Raw genomic sequence first — 10,067 nt, 5'->3', positions numbered from 1 at the left:
TTTTTAATTATTCCACTTTCTTTTAATATAACGTGTTTCTTTTTTTTTTTATGTTAAATAAACATTCAAGATAAATTTGTTATCGTGTTTGTTGCGGATTCAGCAAAATTATAAAAAAATTCGATTACCAGAGGGACCAGTATAATCTCTTGAATAAATTAAATATAATAATAATAATAGTATATTATTATTAACAAATTCTTATATATTAATCCAATTACACATTCAGGTACACAATGTACGAAGCAATACATTTATATTTATATATATATGTATTTATATTTTTTTTATTTTTCCTATATTTTCTTATTTTTCCTTTTTTATCTCAATTGATAAGATTAAATCTCTGTTAGCTCATTGATAATTTATTTTATCACTTTATCTTTTTCCAAATAGTCTTTTAAACTAAAAGACAAAAAACAAATAAATTGCATATCATTTTAAAAGCTGCCATTTGTTATTCTAAAATTTAATGCAATATTTTTTTTTTTTGTCGAAATATTTATTTATCAAATTTCCATAAATTATTATCAACGTGTCATAGAAGATCACGTGAGTTTCTATATTTTAATATTTTTTTTTTTTCAAATATAATTTAGTGCAAATAGACGGAAGAATTAAGATGATATGACACAGGCCATTTTGACAAACATTTTAATATTATATTTATCGTTTCATTGTCATGTCAAAGCCATTGTTGTTGATACCATGATGATGTTGTTGTTGCTGTTGTTGTGCGTTATTAGGATAAGAAGAACGATGACGATTACGAAAACGTCGAAGACACGTATCAGCAACTGCACCATGACACAATGAACTACCAATTCCAGATGATTGTAATTGAGATGCAATAACAAGAGCAGTTTTAGCACAATAACTTCGTGAATCACGAACATCATCAATTGATAAATTATCACATATTTGTGCAACTTCCATTGCATAAAGTGCCATACATTCATCCTCGTTATTCTGAAAATTGTAAATTACACAGTAGTTATATTATTATTATGTAACATTTAAAAGAAAATAAAAAAATAAATGGAAAAGAGAAACTGTTGAGAATATTTTTTCATGTTTTTGTATGTATACATTTTTATAAATACATAATGAATACTCATAGGGTGGATAACTCATTCAAGAAGTGAAAATTTAGCTCTATTGATTTTTAGCCTTCTCCATGGAATAATCACTGGGACTAATCGCTTCTTTTGTTGACCACTCTCTCTTTCACTCAGGAAAATACACACAATCTTTTTTTTTTTTTTTTTTTTAACCCTGGTCTTTTTTATTTAACTTTATTTTTTATTTATTATTTTTTTTTTTTTTCGTTATTGTTATATTATTGAGTATTTTCTTTATTTTTAACAACGTGTTGACGCGAAATTGTCACTCGTGTGACAATCGATTTTTTATGGTTTCTAATGGTTTTTTTTTCACTTTTTTTTTCTTATTCTTTACGAGATTTTTTTTTTAACCACGGGAGTCGTAGGATAATGGAATGTCGAAGGGTCATAAACGGTTACAAAAGGTTTAAGAATCTTTTTGAGTTGAGAGACGGGTTTTTATATATTTTTTTTTCTTTTTTATTGCTTTTGTATTTCCGGTCCTTGATTTTAGCGTGACTAAATATTTTAGCAGTGTCCCTGAACATATATATTTTTCTTAAAATTTTTCAATAGTAATATAATATTTATTTTGGTATTTGGAAAAACTAATTTATTAATTTGTTTTTCTGAGAATAATTTCTGTATAACTATATGATAAAATGTTTTTTTTTTTTGTTACTTACACATGATCTGCAAACTTGGTGCATAACACATGGAGCAAATAAACCAGGTATAAGACTCTTTGCTGGCTTACAACTCATTTCAATAGCTTCAAGTTCTTGACAATTTGAACCTCGTTCTTCATCAAATACTAATAAAATAAAGCTTTATTAATTTAATATTCATATGAATTATTTAATTTAAACAATTAAATTTACCTTCAAAAGGTATAGCGTCATCATCATCATCATCAACCATATTACTATTTCTTTTTTCATGATTACTATTATTATTATCATTTTTTTCCTTATTATCATCACTTGAATTATCATTTTTATTATGAGAAACTCGTTGAATATCTCGTTGAGCTGTTATACTATTACGAAATTCATTTAAAGCTTTTCTCATTTTTTCCAATGAATAAGCTGCTGCTAAACGTGCAATAACAACATCTTTAACTTCTTGTGAATCAGTATCATCACCAGTTGTTGAATATCTAACTGCATCTTCAACAATAAGATTTTTAACATTTTTTAATTTTTCATCCATTTGATCTAATTTATCACGTTTTTCACCATTATCTTTTGTCATATCTTTCATTGGTGTTTTTAAATTATCTGCCATTGTCTGTAAAAATAAAAGGAGTCAAATAAATAAATATATGTGCAATAATAAATTTATAATACTATTATTTACTTTATAATATTTTTGAAGTAACCATTCATCATCTTGATCTTGTGTACCAGGACGAGCAAGTAATGATGTTTTTTTTCTTCTACGATCAATACCAAAATATTGTGACCAATCAATACTTTTTTTTCTAACATCAATTGGATGTTCAAGTCCTTTTCCCATATTAATTTGTTGTTCTTTTCTTGATATTGAACGAACAGTTGGAATTGGTTTACGTGTTGTTGTATCGCTATTACCTGCACTCAAATGTATATGATCCATATTTCCATGATCTGGACTAACATTTGTTTCAGTTTTTGGTATTTGTGATAATAATTTTTTTGTATTATCATCATTTGTTTTATTATATTCTTCATTGCCAAATAGTGCACCAAGATCTTGTGCAATTTTTGGATCAGTGACCTGTGTTTTTGGCAATGGTTTTGGACTTCTTTTGGCTATTGGAAAATGTTTTGTCATATGTCCTTGTCTTGTATCAGAATATAATTCTTCTTTATTTTTACGTGATACTGGAACTGATAGCATAACATATCCTCCACCAACTTTAACTGGTACATTTTTATATGTATCTGATAGTGCTAAATTTTCATCATTATTATCTTGATTTTTTGGAAATACATTTGCCCATGATATTGGTACATGTCTAAATTAATTTGAAAATTTTTATTGATGATATAATTTTATTTAATTTTAATTTAAAATAAATAAATAACTCACGTGTCTAGTTTATTTGTTGTTTCAAATTTATAACGGTCATATATTGGTTGTGAAAGATCTACTGGTTGATATTCAGCTTCTTCACGATCTTCACCATGAGGTGCACAATTTTGGAGTCCCTCCACAAACAATCGTGCCAATTCTTTATCATTTGCATTAAAACGTTCCGAGTTTAGTGTACGTTTTCGGTTACCAGATCTTTCACGTTCACGAAATAGTGAAGATACGGCTTCTTTCTACAAAAAACGAAAAAAAAATACACACATATATATAAATAAATAAAAAAATACAATGAAACTTCTTTTTCTTATCGTTTTTTTTTTATACTTGTTTTTTTTTTCTCCGCCCTTTATTTATTTACTGATTTTTTATTCAAAAAAAATTTCATATATATATTTCCAAGTATAATGGAAATATATATTTCTTTTTTTTTTTTTTTTCGTTATCTATTTTTTGATCTGACAATTTTGTTTTTTTTTTTTTGATAAAATGTAATGATTAAAAAAGAAAAAAAAAAAAAATAATCTATTTTGTTTATTAAAAAATACAAATTTTATTCAATTGATTATAATTTATTTTTAAAATTTACTTGTACTGGTGGAGAATCAAGATAATCAATAAGAGCTCGTTCAAGTCTCTTGTTATTTAAATTTTGGAATCCACCCCCAATTGTCTCGAGTTGTCCATTATCTGAAATTAAATTATAAACAAATATTTTCATATTTATTGATTATTTATTTAAAAAAATTATAACGTTGAAATTAAATTTTTTTAGTGTTATAAAAAGATGTCTGAATTATGATCAGGACAGCTAAGTATGTTGAGGTACTTAGCTGTCCTAATGATAATTCATTTATTCAGTCTTAGCCATCAGAAAACAATTTTCAAGAAAAAATGATTAAAAATAAAATAGAAATAAAGTATAATAATTTTAATCAACTTCTACACTAGGGCTTCACCAATCACCCATGATCCGGGTACAAATATTTCAAGACTGGCAACAATCTTGTCTTGATTTTGTCTTGTTTTAGTCTTGTTATGAAATATGTGAGTCTTGTTTCGGTCTTGTCCTTGTTTTTAATAATATATATCAGTCATGTCTTATAGTCTCGTGTTGATCTTGGTTTAATTTCGACGGAGAAAAAATGGTGGAAAAAATTTGTAGAAATAACGGAGAAAAGTGAAAAAAAAAAAAAAAAAAGACGAAGAATAATTTCCACGAGAAAGTAAAACCACGAAGAGTCTTGGAGTAGCTCCTTCGTAAAAAAAAAAGAGATATCTTAGTCTTGGTGTTGTCTTGATTACAAATACATTTTGCCTTGATGTTGTGTGAAGCCCTAATCATCAGAAAGACTGATGATTTAAATAAAAAAAAGATTTAATTTAATTTTTATTTTTACCCATTGGAAGAAATTCAAGTTCTTCTTCATCTTCATCTAGATCTGGTATTTCTTCTCTGTCAAATTTAATCACAGGCTCACCATGATACTTGAATGATCGTAAGTCATTGTAGTAATCTTGTGGAAGTGAATTAAGGGATCTTTGTTTTCTTGTAACAGCAGCAAGAGCATTTCTGAGTGATTCCTCTTTTTTCTGATGAGATAATGACGATGCTGCTAAACTCAAACCCACCATGAGGGTCATGAATAACCAGAGTGTTCTGGATAACGACATCCTTTAATCAAAATTATATATAAAATTGAAATAAAATGAACAAATTAACCTGTTGATTAAATTTTTATTTTATTTTTTTGTAAATTTAATATTGTAAGCATGTCTCATTATTAAATTAAAACAAAAGCATTGATTATTTACTTTCTAAAAAATAATAATAAAATAATAGTAGAATTATTTCATTTGGTAAAAGTTTAATATGAGTATTTGAGGTGAGAACAAAGTCAACTTTGCACTTGTGAATCGATAAACATGACGTTCCATAAACAGAAAATTAAAGCGACGGTAACATTTCGTGACCAAGTGCACGACTTTACATGATTCTTTAACTCGTTATAACAAAACCAGTATCAATAGACAATAATATATTTTTTTTTTCATTTAAATAAAAATAAAATTAAAAAAAATATATATAGACAAACAAAAAATAATTGGTTTAATAAAAACTATATGTATAAAATTTTCCATTGATAAATTTATTTTTATGGATAAAGTTTTATTTTTATTAACAATAACCTGGGGTCACGTAGTTTCATTTAAATGTCAGAGAACTTATATACAGCTATAAGCAAAACAAGTATGCTTGACGTAACAGATGGTGGCCTGAATACTAAATTTTAAATTCTAAAATTATTATTTTAACAAACTTTAAATCAATAGTCATTAAAAGAAAAAAAAACAAGACAATCATATTGTTTTTAAAAATAAATGACAAGTATTTTTAAATAATAAATTATTTACTCGAATTTTTAAGACGCAAAAAGTTGGAAGTTCAATATATATCATTCATAATTAAAATCATACAAATATAATGTAATTTTTTTTACTTACTTTGTGTTTACTTCTTCATGAATTAAATTTATTTATAATTAATATTTATAAATATATATTGTTTTAATTTATTTATAAATTGTCTGTTGATGACACTTGTTTTTCACAAGAGGGTCTGACATGAGCCACCCCAAGACTGGAACTTTTATAGGACTGGATAATGTCTTGAGATCGATATTTTAGCGCATGCTATTTTACATTTTCAGCAACAAGTACACAACATTAAATATATTTTTTTATTTATAAAATATATTTCGAATAAACAAAATGAAAAAAAATCAATATTCGCAATATTAATATATTAATTTACACTTATATATTTTTATTTAAAAAAAAAAAATGATCGAATAATATAGCTCAAATATATCTAAATAATGATAAATAAATTATTCAAGGGCGTATTCCTATAAAAAAAAAAACCATGAATGAAAAAATAAAAAAGGAAATATTTAATTAAAAAAAAATATTTCCCCGCAAAATCAATAAATACTTATATAATTTTAATTTGATTATATAATTTTTGTATGAAATTATTTTTTAATAACAATTAAAAATGAAAAAAAATAAAAAAAAAAAGTGTCAATAGATAAAAATAGTCAAACAATGGATAAGATATGTTGCTATACAGATAAAAGATAAGTCATGTTTGAGTTAAAAATAATTGAATGAAAATATATATTATTTTAATTTAAAAGTTAGTCTTAAAATGCCAGTCAATCATGATGTATTGTTTTCAGATCGTGAATATCCTACACCACCTTTACAAGGTATCAATTAATTGATAAATTAATTAAATTTATATTATATTTTTTAAATAATTATATATTTTAAAAAGATGCTGATACATGGTCATCAGTTTTTGATGAGCCTTTGTCAACTACTGCTCCAGTCACACCTCGTATACATCAAGGTAAAAAAAAAAAAAATAATAAATTCAATATTAAAATTTAAAATAAGATGAAGAATTTTTTAATTTAATCGGAATTTTTTTTGTTATAGATTCCAGAAATAATATAGTACTTCAACGTCGGCCTATTCCAATAAGCACCCAAGATTGGATATCAACAAATAGTCCACAACTTAGTCCATTAACAGCTGAAGATTTTTTATCAAATGTTGAACAACTTGAAATTCATCTTGTTATTGATTTGAGTACACGTGCGTTGTATTTATATTTTTTAATTTTACATTTAATTATAAATTAATTAAAAATTTATTGTCTTTCATATATCAAGTAAATATTATTTAAATTTATGTATACATATATTTTTTTTTTTTTTTTTGTAATATTAATAAAAACAATAATGCAATTTATTTTTTAATAGTTTTGGGACAATCAAAAAATGGAAATCAGTACAAAGTCAAAGTACCAGGAGGTGAAACATTATTTATTTCATTAGAATATTCAAATCGATGGCAACGTATTTTATTTGGTTCATCTCGTTATTATGATATTATTTTAAAAGATGCATCTGGAGAATTTAGTTTTTGTTTTATTAAAAATTTTAGTTTTGGATTTTTACCTGGTTTTTTGCATGTAAGTTCATTGTGTGCGTGTGTGTGATTAAATTATAAAAGCAATAATTAAATTATATTTTTTTTATGTATTTTTAATTTAGAAAATGATTGTTAAAACAAATGATTTTATAGGAAGTATTGAACAAGAGTATTCTTTGATTAGTCAAAGATTTAAAATTTACAATGAAAATAGAGAAATTATTTGTCACATTGAAGGACCAAATATGTGCTGTTGTTGTATTGGAAAAGATATAAGTTTTCATGTAAATTCAATTATCAATAATAGTAATAAGTATAGCTATTATTATTTTTAATAACTATTATAAATTTAATTAGGTATTATCAGCTGATAAAAGTATTAAAATTGCATCGATAAGTCATCAATGGGATCAACAATTGGCTGACAATATTCTTCTTTTAACATTTTCAGAAAATATTAATGTCAGAGTTAAGAGTATTTTACTTGGTGCAGCTTTTCTTATGGTGAATTTTATATCTATTAAATACTTATCAGTATTATCACAATAAAAAAATATATATATCCTTTTTTTTTTCCAGCAATCTCTTTACTTTGATCAGGTCTCTGTTAATCATCACAGTACACCCGGAAATTGAGATAAAAATTACTTTAACAAAAAGTAAAATAATAAATATATATAATTATATTAATTAATTAAAAAATTTATTTTCATTTATTATAATGACAATTGTAGAAATTTAATTTTATATACTGAATAATAAAATTTTTTTATTTTAATTGTTTACTTGTTGTATTAATTGTTTTTTAATGATAAAATTTAAATGAGTAGAAATTTTGTTGTCGAAATTATCTCAATCACGATAAAGTTGATATTTTTTGTCATCTTTGTTTTTTTTTATTTTTTACATTTTATCAGTCGTAATCGATTGGACTTTGAAACCATCGCGAGTCGTACTATTTTTTTTTTATCATTCATTTTTTTTTTTTTTTATTACAATATTTTTTTGATGCGCCATTCGAAAAAATCAAAAATAAAACAACCAGCTGTTTTGTGTGTTAAAAGTTAAAACCGACACGAAATTATACAAAACAAGTAAGTACAGCCATTGTCACTCGACTATTGAATTAAATTAAAGAAAAAAAAACAATATAAAACAATTAACAAAAATAAAACAATATAATAATAATAATAATTTGGTAATTAATTGAATTTTGAGTTAATAAATTAATTAATCTAAATTATAAAATAAATAATTAATCATGAAAAAAAAAAACAATACTTTTGGTTTATAAAATTTAAATGAAAATTAATTTAAAAATATTTTTTCAATTGTTGCAATTAATTATGCAATAATAATAATTGAAATAATTAAATTATAAATTATATTATTATAAGAAATCTAACCTCAACTTAAAAATAAAAATATAAAATAATTTTATTTATTTACTTTTAGATAAAAACAACTTGTGGAAACCTGCTTTAGTAAAAATGGATTTTTTCGAATTTATTGGCATTGTTACTGTTGCCTATTATCTTTTTTATATAATTTATCCTTGGTTTCTTGATTGTGATTTAAATTTATCAATAAGAGAAACATTTGGACAACCAATAACAAATTTACGTGGAAAAGTTGTATGGATAACAGGTGCATCAAGTGGTATTGGTGAACATCTTGCTTATGCATTGGCAAAAGTAAATTGTAAATTAATTTTATCAGCAAGAAGATTAAATGAACTTAATAGAGTCAAAGATAATTGTCTAAAAGGTAATTAAAAATATAAATTTAATTAAAAATTAAACTATTAATTTATATTTATTTATTTAGCTTCTAATGAAATTCAAGAAAATGATATTGAAGTTCTTGTTATGGATGTGTCTGATGTATCAAAACACCAAAAATTACTTGATCATGTAATCACAAAATTTGGCAAAGTAAAAAATTAATTTTAATAAATTATAAATATTTAATTTAGCAATTTAAATACAGTTTCTTTTTTTTTTTTTTTTAGCTTGATATCTTGGTAAATAATGCTGGACGTAGTCAACGAGCAATTTGGGAAAATATTGATCTTGAAGTTGACAAAGAAATGTTTAATTTAAATACATTTTCTATAATATCATTGAGTCGATTGGTTTACAAATATTTTGATAAAATTGGACATGGACATTTTGTTGTAACATCCAGCATTGCTGGTATAATGGGTGTACCTTTTTCAGGTACTTACACTGGATCTAAACACGCTCTTCATGTAAGATTAAAAAAAAAAAAACTTTATCATCTTGAATTCTTTGAATATTATAAATTAATTTTATTTATTTTTGTTAACAGGGATATTTTGAATCTTTAAGAACAGAAAAAATGAATAAAAATATTCCAATAAGTATGATTTGTCCAGGACCAATTCAAACACCATTTTTATCACAAGCATTTACAGAAAAATCTGGCGAAGTAAAAAAATAAAACCTTTAAACTAATATTATTAACTTTTTCTTTAAAAATATATATATATTTTTAGAAATTTGGACAAGATTGTGATGTTGCTAAAAATAAAATAAGTGGAGAACGTTGTGGACATCTTATTGCTGTTGCAATTGCAAACAAGGTCAATGAATGTTGGATTGCTCATTGTACAACTCTTCAACTAACTTATCTAGGAAAGTACTATCCAAATATAGCTCAAACGTAAGTTAAAAAAAAAAATAAAGAATAAAAAAACATATCCACAATGTTAATATATGTAAATTATTGATTACAGAATAATATACTTATTTGGACCACAATTATTTCAACGTCTTCGAGATAATAAAGTAACTGTTAATGCAAAATAAAAAATTATACTTGCAAACAAATAATACATCATCAGTCATCAAAATAACTCTTAAAATT

The 10,067-nt window shown here is 24.1% G+C and overlaps 4 protein-coding genes across 5 annotated transcripts in view; 3 read left to right on the top strand and 1 right to left on the bottom strand.

The window, feature by feature from the left end:
- LOC122854884 (putative ATP-dependent RNA helicase TDRD12) overlaps positions 1-10,067 on the top strand; it is a 43,622-nt gene that overhangs the window by 24,627 nt on the left and 8,928 nt on the right. The gene's annotated exons all lie outside the window — the stretch shown is intronic.
- LOC122854918 lies at positions 21-5,836 on the bottom strand. The gene is made up of 8 exons (XM_044155959.1): positions 5,682-5,836; positions 4,577-4,851; positions 3,766-3,866; positions 3,177-3,412; positions 2,463-3,102; positions 1,985-2,393; positions 1,790-1,917; positions 21-969 (listed from the first exon to the last, which is right to left on the bottom strand). The coding sequence occupies exons 2-8, from the start codon at positions 4,848-4,850 to the stop codon at positions 667-669; spliced, it is 2,091 nt and encodes a 696-aa protein (XP_044011894.1). The 5' UTR covers position 4,851; positions 5,682-5,836; the 3' UTR covers positions 21-666.
- On the top strand, positions 6,276-7,958 carry LOC122854956. Of its 2 annotated transcripts, none has more exons than XM_044155998.1 (7): positions 6,276-6,448; positions 6,517-6,591; positions 6,681-6,839; positions 7,007-7,218; positions 7,301-7,462; positions 7,536-7,682; positions 7,758-7,958. In XM_044155998.1, the coding sequence occupies exons 1-7, from the start codon at positions 6,388-6,390 to the stop codon at positions 7,812-7,814; spliced, it is 873 nt and encodes a 290-aa protein (XP_044011933.1). In that variant the 5' UTR covers positions 6,276-6,387; the 3' UTR covers positions 7,815-7,958. The 2 variants fall into 2 exon arrangements, with proteins under 2 accessions (XP_044011933.1, XP_044011938.1); XM_044156003.1 differs by having other exon boundaries at positions 7,007-7,057; positions 7,332-7,462; positions 7,758-7,952.
- Positions 8,144-10,050, top strand: LOC122854948 (dehydrogenase/reductase SDR family member 7). The gene is made up of 7 exons (XM_044155988.1): positions 8,144-8,272; positions 8,634-8,945; positions 9,006-9,112; positions 9,190-9,429; positions 9,510-9,629; positions 9,697-9,863; positions 9,937-10,050. Exons 2-7 carry the CDS (start codon positions 8,669-8,671, stop codon positions 10,007-10,009), a joined length of 984 nt encoding a protein of 327 aa, XP_044011923.1. The 5' UTR covers positions 8,144-8,272; positions 8,634-8,668; the 3' UTR covers positions 10,010-10,050.

This window comes from Aphidius gifuensis, linkage group LG1 (genome assembly GCF_014905175.1).
Source record: "Aphidius gifuensis isolate YNYX2018 linkage group LG1, ASM1490517v1, whole genome shotgun sequence".
In the NCBI taxonomy this organism is placed as follows: domain Eukaryota; kingdom Metazoa; phylum Arthropoda; class Insecta; order Hymenoptera; family Braconidae; genus Aphidius; species Aphidius gifuensis.
The sequence above is the reverse complement of the archived record's forward strand: the minus strand, read 5'-3'. Positions and strand labels throughout refer to the sequence as shown.

Bases quoted from the DNA above. Each gene is read 5' to 3' on its own strand.
- LOC122854956 (XM_044155998.1), top strand. From the start codon at position 6,388: ATGCCAGTCAATCATGATGTATTGTTTTCAGATCGTGAATATCCTACA. The intron at 6,840-7,006 runs GTGCGTTGTATT...ATTTTTTAATAG, and splicing joins TGTTATTGATTTGAGTACAC to TTTTGGGACAATCAAAAAAT. The intron at 7,683-7,757 runs GTGAATTTTATA...TTTTTTTTCCAG, and splicing joins TTGGTGCAGCTTTTCTTATG to CAATCTCTTTACTTTGATCA.
- LOC122854948 (XM_044155988.1), top strand. From the start codon at position 8,669: ATGGATTTTTTCGAATTTATTGGCATTGTTACTGTTGCCTATTATCTT. The intron at 9,113-9,189 runs GTAAAAAATTAA...TTTTTTTTTTAG, and splicing joins TAATCACAAAATTTGGCAAA to CTTGATATCTTGGTAAATAA. The intron at 9,864-9,936 runs GTAAGTTAAAAA...TATTGATTACAG, and splicing joins TATCCAAATATAGCTCAAAC to AATAATATACTTATTTGGAC.
- LOC122854918 (XM_044155959.1), bottom strand. From the start codon at position 4,850: ATGTCGTTATCCAGAACACTCTGGTTATTCATGACCCTCATGGTGGGT. The intron at 3,103-3,176 runs GTGAGTTATTTA...AAATTAATTTAG, and splicing joins ACAACAAATAAACTAGACAC to ACATGTACCAATATCATGGG. The intron at 1,918-1,984 runs GTAAATTTAATT...TTATTTTATTAG, and splicing joins TGACGCTATACCTTTTGAAG to TATTTGATGAAGAACGAGGT.